Here is a 15,694-nt window from a genome sequence, read left to right on the forward strand (position 1 = left end):
TCCTTTGATTGCATATGCTAATAGTTTCAGCTTATAGAGTCTTTTGGTTTATCTTTTAGAGAGCTACAAGGTTTAGTTGATTGATCCTGGAGGATGGAAATGGGTGGGGTTTTGAGGGAAGAGAGGCTACTGGCTTAATTTATGACATTGCCTGCTTTAATGACATTTCTTTCTTTGAGGTTGATAATCCTTGTCTCCCTTTCTCAAGTCTCCAGAGTGAATTCAGGTATTGTTGAAGCTCAATTATGGACTTTTGAAGTGCTTTGCTTCTGGAGCAGAATAGTCTCAAGAATTCGAACCAGACTTAAAAGCGATCATAAACAAATCGTCAGAGTAGGAAGACTACAAGAAACTAAGTGCACAACTTTATTATCACACACTGGAGGATAAGATGGATTCCTCCTAATAGTCTTCTTCTTCTATTGAGTTCATCACCACTCACTCTCAAACACATTACAAACCAGTTCATATTATAAAGCCATAAGATTGGCATACTTACTTTGAAGGATGAAATCTATTAATAAGCATTTGTTGCAGTTTCTTCACTACAGCTCCAACACCAAGTCTACATTGGCAGCAGCAGAAGACAGTCAGACATATACTAGAAAAAAATAGTTACTCAACCACTCGACTGCAAAAGCTCAATACAGTTTGTATTGCTCTTGTCTATATGCTAACATCACAATTAAAAAATGAAGTCCGATATAAGGTTTAGGAATATATTTCTGAATATGTTAAAATATTGCCTATTCATTTGTATAATTCATTTGGTTTCTTTCACTCTTCCTGTGTAACATCATTACTATTTTTGCTTTAACCATTTTTATGGATTTTACTTTGGAATAGACAATTTAAACAATGAATTTTCATTTGAATGGCCAAGATGGTTGGATTTTATACTAAAAGTTTATCATTTTTTTTTTTGGGGGGGGGGGGGGGGGGTGGTGCATGATACTTACAGTCTGCATCTGTTTTGATCCAGTGCTCCCCATTTTCACTTGCAGCAGTACAGCCAGTAAGCCCGTATTGAGGCAGTTTTGAGATGGTCTTGTAATTTTCTTTTCCCGCCTTTGACCTTGATATCTGAAGAAACCACCTGTTGTCTTTGTCTTGGTGCATCAGCTCTCCATCAGTATAGTCATCACCATGTCCATCATTGTAAGGAGCATTATTCATCTTATTCCTTTGCAAATTTTTAGACTCTCTTTCAGCTACAGAGCTTTCAGGGTGGACTTTTCTGTGGAACAGTTTTATGACCTGCAAACCACACTGATTGAAAATTAAAACTCCTGCAGTCCTGCAGAAAACTTTTCATTAATTTATTATAACTATAATAAAAATGCAGTTGAATGTAATTTTACAGTTTTATTACAGTTTTCTGGTATAAGAACTAATACTAACTGATGCTACAAACTAAAGATTGGTATGAATATTTTATCAAAATTTGTACAAAAGAGTTTGCTGAAACAAAAATGAAAAAGAACAAGAAAAGAGATCAGAAAATACCCACTAATAGCTAGACTGGAGGCTCCAGCCTTGATATCTACAAAATCTACCAATATCTAAGAATGTTTAAAAAGGTTTGCAAAAAGCTTACCATCTAAAAGTCCTGGATCTGCTGTCATCTAGGATATAAATGGAGAAATGGATGGAGACTTTTAAGTCTGAGAAAAGACTTTTTTGGGTACATTTTTAAAGAAACCTTTGCAGTTAATGAGAAGAAAGAGACATATTACTTGACCATCATGATTGCCAGGATAGAGATGAAGTGCTTAGAATGTTGGGATCATAATTAGATTTGGAATATACATGGAATTTGCCAATTTCCAAAAAAAAAAAACTGTTGATATGTCATGTTAGGAGGCGGTTGCTTTCAGTTTTTCACTTTTTTTTTTTTAACTAGTTCACCTTACATTTCAATTTAGGAATGCTTTCCCTATAATAGACTTCCATGCTTGTCTAATATTCAATAGTTGGCAGTGGTTTAATTTTGTTTATTTGCTATTTAAAGGAATGCAGTTCTGTTTAAAACGGCAAAATCAAAATCCTTACTGCCTGATATATTATTGACAATTTTGTCAAATATTCTCTTCTGATAGAGACTGTCCTAGAAAATATGTACCACATGATTATGTTTTATTTTTGTTACTACAAAAAATCATGTTGTTGACTTCTAGCCTCTAGGACTCAAATGATCTGACTTGGGAATTTTTGACTCCTTGTTCAGTGAATGGTTTCTAATCTAAGGCTTGAGAATGATGGCACTGGCATAGATGATATTTTATTTATACCTCTAGAACTTTTTTTTTAATTATTGTTCTTTTTTGGACCAACCTCATTGCCACAAAATATTTGTGTTTTCAGAAGTTGGGATACCACCATTGAATTGTTGATTTTGAGGTCCTTATTCTTTAACAGGGAAAGGGATATGATTATAAAGTTGTTAGAGAATCTAGCTCCAGAAGACTCACCTTTTGGAGTTTTTTCTTAGTTGAAACAGAATTAATTTCTTTAGGAGAAGAGGTAGAAGTAGAACTCCCTGAAGAAGCATGCAGCTTTTTCAGAATCTTCTTGATGAGATGTTTGACAGGTTTATTGGTTTGCTTGGTCTGCATCTCCTCTTTCCCACATTTTTCCATAGGATTCTCTTCTGCAATTTTTGTCCTGTAGAACAGTTCTGCAAGTGATGCCTTTTCCTTCTTCACCTCAAATCTTGTTTCTGGAAGTTCAATGGAAGACCCAAACAGATATCCTTGGAGTGGACATACGATTGTCTTCCCATATTCTTGGCCATTGGCTTCCTGCATTGGCTTACCGCTAAGTGTAATCGAGCTAACCTGACTATTCCTTCGTGATGATTCATTGGACTCGTGTTCTTCACCTTCGGCCTCAAGGAACTTCTCCAGTTCATCGTTGATGAGCTTCAAATCATTTTCCGTCACCTCTGTTTTTTCCTCAGTTATATTCTCCAAAGACATGGTGAATGTTGGCGTTACAGGCTCGCTGATAAACTGTTCGGAACCCAGAGTTCCAATGGTGAGAAAGCCGTTGAACATCCCCGAGATGACAGTAGATGTTTCATCTCCAAAATTGTCTTCTACTCCCTTGACTTCAAATTCTGTGAAGGAGTTTTCACTTTCCTGTTGGGACTGGGTCGAATATCTGGATCCATATCCGTATCCATAGCCAGAGGTTGATTTTTGATGGGATTCTTGATCATTGAGAGATGACTGAGCTGAGAGACAGGTACAGTAGTTCCCTGAAATCAGACACAGTTTAAGGAATAGGACATCAGACACAGTTGCAAAGAAAGGACTTCATTTTGTGCTTAAGCAGTACGGATCAATATTCATTTTAAGCACTTAAAGGTAATGTGGACCTATCCTGCGATTGCCATGCCCTTAGTGGTGAACATGGTTATACTGAGAGTGACGGATTCCCATACTTATTTTGATGTACTTGGTTTAACTATTCTGCTATGAAGAGAGATCAGACAGCCCTGAGACCATGAAGATGGGAGGCCCCATCTCGTTAGGCGGCTGCTGTATTGGAAATCTGAAAAGGCTAGATGATTCTTACCCTCACCACATGGCTGTGACCGCCTAGTTTTGATAGTCTAAGGAACCTGTATTTTAACGTCTGCTTTACGTTTGTAATCTATCTGGTTTGAACTATAAATAACTCTGACGAGTTGAGTGCAACGGATTCTAATGGTTAAGATTATTTTGTGCTGAGTAGGTAAGTGGATTATCCAATCTAATGATGATTTTCATGTTGCATGCCTTGGAGATTGTTTTGAGAAATTAGTTGGGAATGAATGAAGTTGGAATACCAATTGTGAAATCCTTGAAAGGTTCAATATTGCTATGCCGCAACTTATGCTGCATCCATCCTAGTAACTGCAATAACAAACAGTAAGAGGTGAACTTAGCAGGATTTGAAACGTTCAAGCTATTGTAAGAATCTAATAAAGTAGGCTTACCTTCATTTTGGTCGCGCTTTGAAGAGCTTGATGTCAAATTCTTTTGGTTTTCATAGGAGGACCATATAGAGATAGATTTAGACGAAGTGGGGGAATGGGACTTAAAGGGTGAGATAGGATTGTTAAAGAGCAAATCATCCAGGATCTTCGCATCATGACTACTAGTAATGAGCCACTGGTTGCTAGAAGGATCTGTAACAGAAGTGAGTAGAGAGAAACAAGTAGAAAGATACAAGATTTTGGTTAGCTGTTCTCTGTCACGATCAAATCAAGTGGCCAAATTGGAGTGGCTCGTAGACCCTTGATTTCACAGGTGTTATCTCTGTCCTGCATTACATGCATTGTTGGAGTAGGTGCAAGGCTGCTTGAACGTTTGCAAGATTAGCATAGCCATTGATCAACGTCTGTTATCAATTGTTGATGTTGATGAGTCTATCACGTCTGTCCTAAATCAGATGATGATACATATTGTTCTAGTGAGCAGCATGCGAACATATTCATATGCGAATGGACACATAATAAATGAGGCCAGACATCTGAATATAATCAAATCCGTATACACGTTCACATCTGTCAGGGTAGACTAATCCTATAGTGTACTACACTACATGTATAATTATTTTACGAGGTATATTTTGTGGAAGGGCGGTGCCACCATTACTGCTAGGACAAGGGAACAGTTTGTTGAATGTTGTCAATGTCAGGTGGAAATATGCATCAAGGATTCCACGAGGACTAGATAATTTACTAAAATTTATGGTAGGACATACTTGAGCTAGGTATCTATCTCGAAAAGGTCCTGATTTATTGTACTGGTGTCACTGTAGTTTTCCCAGCTAAAGTATATCTCAAGTGATCTTTTATGTTATGCATTGCAATTATTGGCTTCAGATTGTAGTTCAGTTGAAGCACATGCTCCTTACTCTTCTTCCCTACCGTTATCTGCACTTTTGGGTTTGATGATATTCTTGTTTGCACTTTAAGAGTGACCATTCCATAGGAATGTTGTAGCATGTTATATTTGTATTCTATCAACATTTCAGTTCGCCACTTCTTATCCCTAAGAGTCTTGGTTAAATCTGCAACATTAATTGCTAAGCTGAGCTGCTGACAGACGATAATCATGCATTTGCATAAATTTTGTTCATTAAAGTTCTTTAACATCATGTTCTTTCTTCTTCTTCCTTTTTGTTTTAATAAAAATTCTTTTTAACACCTGGATTAAAACGAAAACATAGACATCTCATATGGTACCTAGGACATAGGCAAGTTTCACTTTTAATTTGTATTTCCTTCTTTATTGGGAATGGTCCCGTTAATACAGCCATTGCAGCTTTCATAAATTGAAAAACTTTGCATCGCCATGCACTGATGTCATCATAGTTGTCGTCGTGCCCGTGGTTTGTGATTCTTACCTTGAAGTTTCACTTGATGCAGGCATGATAATGACTTCTTTTTAGCAATTGAGGATTGCTACTGAGATTCTTTCCTGCTTGCATGTATGACTTTTGGATCAAGAAAGGTGCCACTCAGACAGGGTTGCTGGCTCTGATACATCAACGTACCCCACAAGCATCTTGGAAGTTAGAGTGAGCCGAGGAGGAAGATGCCGTTAACATCGAGACATAAGCCACCACAAACTCCTTCAACTTGAAACCCACCCATTTGAATAGAAGGACTTCTTTTGTCATGTGTCTGCATGTATATCATGGTCTGTTGTCTTGGATACTTAGCTTCAATCATATTCTGTAATTCCCCCTAGTTGGAAATTGTTGCGATGAATGAATAACTTACTCATACATGATTTAATCATATTCTGCGACTCCCCAACAGTGGAAACTGCATATATTTGATGACAACAAACACTGTTGTTAAGAGTAGTCTTCTGAAAATATAATTTGAAACACATGACATGTTGCTCTGATATGTCCAAAACTACATTATTCCCACAGGTCTCTTTGTTAATTATGATTTCTTGTAATAATTCATTTGCATAGTTACAATTTACATCCAAGAAGTACAGATATCACTGTTGATAAACATGATCACAATTATGTGAAAAGATACAGTTGGTAGACTGTTCAATTAGAATTTATCTTCAATCACTTCTAGCAATTGGATGTCGCATTGATACGTGTCAAGTATTAATCTTTCAAGAACTTAACATATGGAGTGTGATGAAATTTTCATAGTAGCCTGCTATTTTATCATGGGTTCTCTATTACAATGTTTCCTGCTCTCCTTTCCCCTATTGTTTCTCTTTCCAACTTGGTTTCTCACCATGTGCTTCATATCATTTCATGTTTGGAGTTTCTCTTCTATCTTCTTCCTCTTTCAACTGTGTAAAACTTTCAGAGCTAGTTTATGTTTTCTTCATTTGATCATTAACTATTAATGTCTGGGGTCTTCTTCTTTTTTTTTCTCCCATCATTTGAAAAGATTTTTTTTTTCCCACAAAGATTTGTAAAGATTACATTAGATGCAGGATTGAACATTTAAACTTGTGTTATTGGCAGACCAGTTAAGTACTCTAGTCCATCATTATTGAGATAATGATTGAGGTGAGACATGCTTGTCCAAATCTGTTAAAACACTGCCCTATTTGAGGTGATGTAGGTATTGAAAAATACTGAGTTTTTCATATAGTTATGAGGAATGCTCATTTTCAGCTAACCAACAAGCTGCTACAAAACATGAGTCAAGGAAAAAGGTCAAAAGAAAAACAAGTAGATAATAAAACATGTAATTGCTATTTTTGGAGGAAAGGGAGGATCATTTGCAATCTACAGTCTAAACCAAGACAAGAGCAAAGCCTGCAACACGCATGACTTTCTGTGGGGTATTGGCTGGCTCAACCCAGATTTGATGGTGGACATGTGAATCCCACATGGAATTTTAAAATTTTGATCTCTTTCCCTTTTTTTTTTTTCTTTTTATGATTTTGTTTGATCTTAATTTTCGTCTCGAACATTTTCAAGAGTGAAAACTTTCGTATCGACTTGATTCATTTAAAATATTCTTCACATGAATCATACTCTAATTAATAAAAAAAAAATTTCTCTTTATTAACTGAACTAACCCTTACCAAATGAATCTCATAGAAAGAAAATAGTCTTCTTTTCCATGTCTATTTTAGTAAGATTTTCCGAAAAAAAAGAAAAAAGGGCAAATCTCAATGATGGAAAGGGTACTGTGGATGTAGGAGTTGATGATGAAGGTTATCTCATAAATGGGCCATTAAAACACTGTTAAATTAGTAAGGTAGTTGATAGACAGAAAAGAAATTGCGTTGTGCACATGTAGCAGTGAAGTTTGTTGGCAAAAGGAGAAAAAAATAGCATCTTAAAATGTACGAATGAAATGATCATTGAGCAAGCCTAGGATACCATGACTATCAGTGACTAGTTAAATACACCTGTTACGAAGGTTTTTTTTTTTTTTTTTTGGGTGGCACTATCGGACGAAACAAATGCATTTGAGTGATTAATTACAAAAGAAATATCCATTTTATGATTTTTTTAATTTATATTTGATATATTATTAATATATAAATTTTATATATTATCAATAAATTAAATAATAACACTTTATTAATAAATAAATATGAATTTTAAAATAAATATACATAAATTAATTTTTAAAAAAAATTTATTTATTAATAAATTATTCATTATAACTTATAAAATTTATATATTAATAATATATTAAATATATATATATTTTTACGGGGGAGATAATCTAGACAAATCAAGTGGATTTAAGTTGTTCTCGTTACAGTAATGTAGAGATTTAAGGAAACTATTTGTCCAAAACTAAACTTAAAATGTTGGTGATCCTTTCGTTAGGCCTAAACTAAATTGTGTCGTCGGCCCACTTGTATTTTCAGGAATTAGGAGTAAAACGGGTCTGGAATCCTATGAGCCCATGTTGCCATCCAATAGAATACATATTTTTTAAGTTGTTTATTTTATATATAAAATTTTACTTTGTTTTATTGGATTCAAGGAGAACAATTTACATGGGTAAAAAAAAAAATATGAAGAAACGATCGTATATTTATAATTATTTTTGTTTATTTTTTAAAGTATTTGAATTTGACTTATGTTCGATAAAAAATTTAATTTTTTTGTTTAAGTTTAATTGATTTAAATGGTAAAATATTCATATTTATTTCATATTCAATTTAATTAAATTAAATGATATTATTCATAAATATTAAACGAACATGTAAATAAATATATAAATAAATATATTCATAACTAATAAATAAATGATAATTAAACAAATTTAAATAAATATAAATAAATTTTTAATAAATTAAAATAAAAGATAAAAATATAATTTATTAATATTATTATAAACAAGAAATAAATGAATGAATTTTAAAAAAATTTATTTACGAATATAAAATAAATCAAATAATTTTTTTATATTTAATTTATTTAATAAATGAATATAAAAATATTATTTAAAATTATTTATTAAACTAAATAAACAAATAAAAATCAAAGAGATTTTTAAATATAGGTAAAAAATTCTCTTCATTTATGTCTTTAATAAAAGAAAAAAAAATCAGGGTAGTAATTTGTTGAGGGAATCAAATCAATTGATAATTTTAGTTACAATAAAACTCTTGGCAAAAGAAAAAACTTAATTGGTTGTAACAAATTTACTATATTTTTTTTCACATTATTTTGGCGTGAATCCCAACAAAACTCTGTCGGCCACCGACGGCATGGGCTGTATAATAACTCAGAATCAAACAAAAACGGATTTTAACTAGTTTTTAATTTTGCCACGTGTGATTTCCCACTCGATTACCCCACCACCTATCTTCCCATTGGTTGGTTTTCCAAACAAACTTTCAACGCATTTTTCTTCACCAAACGTCGATCCGCTCGTAATCCAAACCCCAAAAAAGTCGAAATTGCTTCCAATTAAATCCCCTCAAGGAAAGTCCCTAAAAGCCCACCAGATCCGAAAGTCATGGGAACCGAGATATCTGAGCCGCTGATTCTCAACAAGATAAACATGGACGGGGGGTGCGACGGCGTCAAGTCGGAGCGAGTCCCGGAATGGAAAGATCAGATAACGATAAGAGGGCTCGTGGTGAGCGCCTTGTTAGGGACTCTCTTTTGCATCATCACGCACAAGCTGAATCTAACGGTGGGGATTATTCCATCGTTGAACGTCGGCGCTGGATTGCTCGGATTCTTCTTTGTAAAATCGTGGACCGGTTTCTTGACTAAGTTAGGGTTTCAAGTTTCGCCTTTTACCAAACAAGAAAACACCGTCATTCAAACTTGCGTCGTCGCTTGTTACGGCCTCGCTTTTAGTGGTAAAAAACTAAAAAAGCCCTACAAATTTTACGAAATTTGATCCATTTTTGGCTAATTTTTTTTCGTGATTATAATTCATGATATGATAAGGACATGATTAGCTAGCTTCTATTTAGTTTGAAGCCGTGGAAGCTTAATTTTTGCTGTTATGGCCTCGCTTTTAGCCTTGAAAAGCCTTAGAATTTTACAAATATTAATTAATTTTTAGTTATAAATTATTAAGAAGTGGTTATTAGCATAATTATTGAGTTAATTTTAAAGCTAGTAAGAATTTGATATCATTGATTTAGTTTCATTGGGAAGCCAAATTTTTAGTGTTAAATTATGGGTAAAAGGTCACCAATGGCCTTAATTATAGTAAAATATTGAATGTGATAGCTGGATTATAAAAATTTTTAATGTGTGACATGAATTATGAATCTATTAACTAATGTGTACTAACCTCTAATGTGAGTAGTTTCAAATGATGAAATGTGATGGACAAGTAACTCTCCAATTACCACATTAGTTAATAAATTCATAGTTTGAGTATTAAATTAGAGATTTTTAAAGTTCAAGTATCACATTAAATATTTCATTATAGTTTAGGGGTTATTCATGACATTAAGCCTTAAGTAATTAAACAGAATCTTAATGAGTAACTTTGCTTCTTCCTTAATATTTGATTGTTTTGATAGGGGGATTTGGATCATCTATGATTGCAATGGATGAGAGAACATATAACCTTATTGGTGCGGATTACCCTGGAAACCGAGCTGAAGATATTAAGAACCCGGGGTTAGGGTGGATGTCTGGTTTTCTCTTTGTTGTCAGCTTCCTTGGGCTGTTTAGTCTTGCTCCCCTTCGTAAGGTATAGCTGTTGTCGTAATCCTTATTATATACTCCTTTTATGCGATTGTTTAGACTTTACTTAACGATGCATTTTTTGGTTGTGAAGATGATGTTCTTTATATTATTAGTTCTATCCAAGTAAAATATTTGCGTTTGTAATTTTGGTTCTAATATTGGTATTGCCTGTAATCAACCTCAATGTTAAATCAATTTTAGATGTGATAGGCTTTTATTTATCAGTAATTTTTTGTCGTTCGATAAAAACCTAGGGTTTTTGAGATGTAATAAATATTCTGTTTGTTGTTCTGACTAACTTTTTACTAATGTGAGTGCTCTGTCAGAAAGTTTTCTCATGGTATGTGATTGTAATTTTCTAATTTAGCCCTTTAATTCTATCTTTGTATTTTATCAGGTAATGGTCTTGGATTATAGACTTACGTATCCAAGTGGGACGGCTACAGCAATGTTGATAAATAGTTTTCATACCAATACTGGTGCTGAGCTTGCAGGGTATTTGTTAGATATGTTATGCTCATTATCTTTTCATAGGTCTACATACAGTTTCAGTTGTTGTAGAACATAATCAGAAAGCTTAGTGTAAAGGAAAATTGTTTTGCTAATCAAGTTATTAAACTAGATAATGAAGAATGGAAGGTATATCTGGTTCTAACAATCATGCTTTTACAAGTTGAATGAAACTGCTGCTTAAAATTATAAAATTTGCTTCAGAAATAACTAGAGAGTATAGTTTTGCCATTTAACAACTATATTGCTTTCTTTCTGATTATATATATAATTTTTATGAGTTTGTTGCAGGAAGCAAGTCAAGTGCCTTGGAAAATATCTGAGCATAAGTTTAGTTTGGAGCTGCTTCAAGTGGTTTTTCAGTGGTATTGGAGATGCTTGTGGGTTTGATAATTTTCCCAGTTTTGGCTTAACACTATTCAAAAACACGTAAGTTTCTCTTAGATTTAGTATCCATGTGATCTCTCTCTTTCTCTCTCTCTCCCCCTGTTGAAAGAATGCTCATATGTGTTAATGATAATTCACAATATTTAATCTTTGATTTGATTCAGAGGGCAATAGAACCTTTATTATAATTAACCAGAGGGCATAAATGATGGTAATTAAAAGTTTATGATGTATTATTATGTGTAAAGTGAATTGGTCCTGCATAGTGATTAATATGTTACCAGTTGAGATAAAAGAAGTAGCAGAAAAGAAATAGAAATGATTTCAAACTTGATTAGCGTGTATTCCAAGACCATATCTATATGTCTACGATTCTGGTGTGTGCAAGATGTCATTTCTTGATTCATGTATGTTAGTAGCTTGGCATGTAATCAGAGATGGTAATTTGACTTTGAGTAAAACATCCTTAACATGATTGCTGATGTTACTATGAAATGTTTTACTGATATTGGTAATGTCTCACATGGCTCCCTTATGCAGGTTCTATTTTGACTTTAGTCCAACCTATGTTGGTTGTGGTCTTATTTGCCCTCACATAGTAAACTGCTCAGTTCTTCTTGGGGCTATCATATCGTGGGGTTTCCTCTGGCCCTTCATTTCTGCACATGCTGGGGACTGGTACCCTTCTGGCCTGGAGAACAATAATTTTAAAGGTCTTTATGGGTATAAGGTACTGTGAAAGAATTTGGTCTTCTTAGTTCTGTTACATAGTTGAGGTTTGATGTTCTCTTCTCATAACTCTAGTCTAAAGAAATTTTCTGGTCCACCACGTTGTTCACAGGTCTTCATAGCTATTGCTCTTATCCTTGGGGATGGTCTTTACAACCTGATCAAGATAATATATATAACTGCAAAGGAAATGTGCAACAAAAGCACCAAACACAGCAAACTTCCTACTGTTAATGAGGTTATAGGTGAGGATACTCTGTTAGACTGCTGCTTGCATGCATATTTTTGTTGTAGGTGTGTGTGTGTGTCTATTTTGATTCAATGGTTTTCATAGCTTTAGAAATACTGAAGTCATATAATCACTGCTGAGTGGCTTCTATTGATATGACTTTCCTTGCGTAAAATTGTAGTCCTTGGTGAAAACTCGTTAATAAATACACAACATAGTGCCTTCATTTGAATATTTAATTTCGCATTGTCGGAACTTCTTAATATGTTTAGAACTTCTAGGCAAAAATGTGTATGCAAGTATCTGTTTTCTTGTTGTAAAGCATTCTTTTATCCACTGAGGGTTAATTAAAGTGTTATTTTGTTTCCACAGATGATGAAACTTCTAAAGGACTGGCAGAGCAGAGAAAAAGAGATGAGATATTTCTTAAAGACAGGATACCTACATGGTTTGCTGCTTCTGGATATGTGGCCTTGGCTGCTATATCAACAGCTACTATTCCAATCATCTTTCCGCCCCTCAAGTGGTATCTGGTTCTTGTTTCATACATTATTGCCCCTGCCCTTGCCTTCTGCAACTCTTATGGAACTGGACTTACAGACTGGAACCTAACTTCCACTTATGGGAAGATTGGTCTTTTCATTATTGCTTCAATAGTTGGAAGTGATGGTGGAGTGATGGCCGGTTTGGCAGCCTGTGGGGTTATGATGTCCATTGTCTCCACTGCAGCTGACCTAATGCAAGATTTCAAGACTGGTTACCTCACTCTATCATCGGCCAAGTCTATGTTTGTGAGCCAGTTACTGGGAACAGCCATGGGCTGTGTCATTGCTCCACTCACATTCTGGTTGTTTTGGACGGCTTTTGACGTTGGGTCACCTGATGGTCCATACAAAGCACCTTATGCTGTGATATTCAGGGAAATGGCCATTCTAGGAATTGAGGGCTTTTCGGAGCTCCCCAAGCATTGTCTGGCTTTGTGTTGTGGATTCTTCGTGGGTGCTCTGGTTGTAAACCTCCTAAGGGATGTGACCCCCAAGAAAATCTCACAGTTTATTCCTATTCCAATGGCTATGGCAGTTCCATTCTATATCGGAGCTTACTTTGCTATTGACATGTTTGTTGGAACGATAATCTTGTATATATGGGAAAGAATCAACAGAAAGGATGCAGAGGATTATTCAGGTGCAGTTGCTTCAGGTTTAATTTGTGGTGATGGTATTTGGACAATACCATCAGCTGTTCTCTCTATCTTCAAGATCAATCCACCTATCTGCATGTACTTTGGGCCTTCGGTGAGTAGTTGATCAGGGAAGCCATTCGCAAGGTTGCAACTGTGTATATATGGAAGTGTATTGTATGAACTGGAAGGTTTATTAGATTCTGTATGTGTCTGTTCGTTGTAGATTTCCAAACATGGATTCTAAGAGAATAGTCTCTCTTAAGCCCTCTGTTAATTGGGCTCTGTAAATGTCTTTTATAAATCTCAAAATGGTTCTCTCTCTCTCTCTCTCTCTTGAAATGTTTCTTTAAGGTGTAGGAATCCATCATTTATAACTATGAACTTATAATATTTAGATGGATTTTACGTAATTTTAAATTTTGATTGGTTAATTGTAGTCCAATTATTGTAGATGATATACTTTATTTTTTTATGGACCCTAAATCACAACCCAGCATTCTATATCAAGAAAATTGTTATTATTGCGGAGAAGTTGGCAGAAATTAAATACTAAATAAAATACTGATAGTGATAGCAACCAGCAACTGCTGCAAGGATAGGGGAATCATTGTCAATGGAATCTTGGCTATACTTATCTTTCTCATGAAATATGAACCACTGGCTTGTGCTATCCAGCTTTCCTAATCATGAAATTTTGATACTATAATGGAGATTACGCGTTCTTGGCTACAGCTATATTTGCACTTTGAGGGAAAATAAAATGGAGCTACAATGCTAAAAAGAAAAGAAAAGCCTGATCGTTGATTATTGTTCCTAGCAATTAAGCTGCAAGAATAGGGAAACAGAAGTCAATGGATTCTGCTACCGATTTTGGAAATTTGAGTGACTGATTGATCGAATTAAAAGTTTGAAAAGATGATTGCAATTTTTAGGTGCTAGCCCTTTGGTGTCCTTAGCAAACTGGTAGGGCCAGCACCTAATTTCCTAGCTAGAATATTTGTATCCTTTCCTATGCTAAGAAGAAAGAAGGAGCTGTTTCATGGTCAATAAATAAACTTTTCTTTCATTCGATTAGACTGCCTAGTTTTTTTCCCAAACCTGTCATTCATCCTTGACATCTTACAAAACTTCGTTGCCTTCAAATCTGGTAATTGCCAACCAAAAGCATCATGGCCTTCCTATATAGCTTTAAGCTTAAGAATGGAAGTGTGTACATGGATAAACTGCTTTTGTAAAGCTTCAGCAAGAATTCGAGGATGCTTGTGTTTACTGCTTTATCATGAATCATCATTAAACATGAGAACAACACTCTGTTTGGTTGAATTACCTTTTACTAAAATTGACTGATGATATCCTACGAATATAATCAAATTTATTTGGCTTTGTTGTTAAGATTTCTGGTTAATGATATGAGGGTTAGGTTAGGGTTTTCAGCATGCAATGACAAAGAAGAGAGTCATGAATTGATGAAAAGTACAACAATTTTGTTTTTTCAAATAATTGAGACTAAGTACTTCCAACTAGTTCAAAATATTTAGATTCTTCCATGTGAAAAAGAGAAACCAACCAAATTCTTTCCACACAAAATTTCAATAAAATTTCACACATGGTAGACATTGTGACCTCTTTCATCATATGTGGGCCCAATATTTATCAAAATCTGTCTTAACAAATTATGGTAATTTGATAAACGTAAACCACTCATTTTGATTTGTTTGTTTTACTCATCTGTTTATACATGACCAACACTATCTTATACCAGAGTGTTACCCGGATTTGGCGCTGGCACGGAATTAATGAGTATAGTAAGAAATATTTTTACAATTGTCCAAAGTCATATTATTAATCATGTGAGAAATATTCCCTAAATATATGTCACATCTGATCTCATCATATATAGAGCATATAGTTTTGCATGACCAAAATTATATTCATTTGAGACTGTGGGTGACGATTTATGATTATTGATAGCCTTTCACATTACTTCAAAAGTAGAATATAATAGTAGCAAAGAACAAAAATGAGAAAACAAAACCTGGAATCAAAACAAAAGCAGAAGAAGAGGATAGCTCATATATAGCTCATACGTCTAGATGTGACAGAAGGATAATGGTGAGGTCCATCTTATCGAAAAGAGCTATTCGGATAGAGAGATTCTGGCTTTTTTGGAGCTCATCAATGGTGGGTGTGGCTCCAATTTAAAGTGATGGAACTACCTTTCTTTCTCTCCAATTTTCATTCTTCCTGATCTTAATACATAGTGAGTCCATTCATCAAGAAATATCATTGTAATGTGGACAGAAAGAGACAGACTAGATCTACTTCAAGTACAATTCCCAACCTTTCTTAATTATTTACCCATTTCTGTCAAAAACTTTACATTCTAAGGCTCATTTGGTAGGGTTCAGTCATAAAATGTACCTTCCCATCGCATGGGAGGTGTGGGAACAATGAAATTGGGTTCCCAAATAAATAAGATTTGTTGGTGA

General features: G+C 34.6%; 2 protein-coding genes and 1 long non-coding RNA gene across 9 annotated transcripts; 2 read left to right on the plus strand and 1 right to left on the minus strand.

Annotated features, from left to right (window-relative positions):
- Nucleotides 1–426: 426 nt before the first annotated feature.
- Nucleotides 427–4,247, minus strand: LOC111292504 (regulator of nonsense transcript protein). Of its 2 annotated transcripts, XM_022884922.2 has the most exons (5): nt 3,983–4,122; nt 3,833–3,899; nt 2,472–3,259; nt 960–1,257; nt 427–565 (listed from the first exon to the last, which is right to left on the minus strand). In XM_022884922.2, the coding sequence occupies exons 1-5, from the start codon at nt 3,986–3,988 to the stop codon at nt 546–548; spliced, it is 1,179 nt and encodes a 392-aa protein (XP_022740657.1). In that variant the 5' UTR covers nt 3,989–4,122; the 3' UTR covers nt 427–545. The 2 variants fall into 2 exon arrangements, with proteins under 2 accessions (XP_022740657.1, XP_089623261.1); XM_089767135.1 differs by having other exon boundaries at nt 3,833–4,247.
- LOC149516653 (uncharacterized) lies at nt 508–5,949 on the plus strand. 6 transcript variants are annotated; one of them, XR_016345940.1, is made up of 3 exons: nt 508–649; nt 983–1,158; nt 5,420–5,949. It is a non-coding gene; the product is annotated as an uncharacterized LOC149516653 (long non-coding RNA). The 6 variants fall into 6 exon arrangements; XR_016345939.1 differs by having other exon boundaries at nt 1,005–1,158; XR_016345938.1 differs by having other exon boundaries at nt 513–653; nt 1,005–1,158.
- A 2,899-nt stretch (nt 5,950–8,848) lies between these two features.
- Nucleotides 8,849–13,534, plus strand: LOC111293214 (putative metal-nicotianamine transporter YSL6). Its single transcript, XM_022886027.2, has 7 exons — nt 8,849–9,320; nt 9,999–10,171; nt 10,565–10,662; nt 10,969–11,106; nt 11,605–11,794; nt 11,906–12,038; nt 12,395–13,534. The coding sequence occupies exons 1-7, from the start codon at nt 8,969–8,971 to the stop codon at nt 13,327–13,329; spliced, it is 2,019 nt and encodes a 672-aa protein (XP_022741762.1). The 5' UTR covers nt 8,849–8,968; the 3' UTR covers nt 13,330–13,534.
- Nucleotides 13,535–15,694: the final 2,160 nt, after the last annotated feature.

The sequence above is a fragment of the Durio zibethinus genome, chromosome 10 (genome assembly GCF_047325235.1).
Source record: "Durio zibethinus cultivar Kanyao isolate XHJ-2024 chromosome 10, ASM4732523v1, whole genome shotgun sequence".
Classification (NCBI taxonomy): domain Eukaryota; kingdom Viridiplantae; phylum Streptophyta; class Magnoliopsida; order Malvales; family Malvaceae; genus Durio; species Durio zibethinus.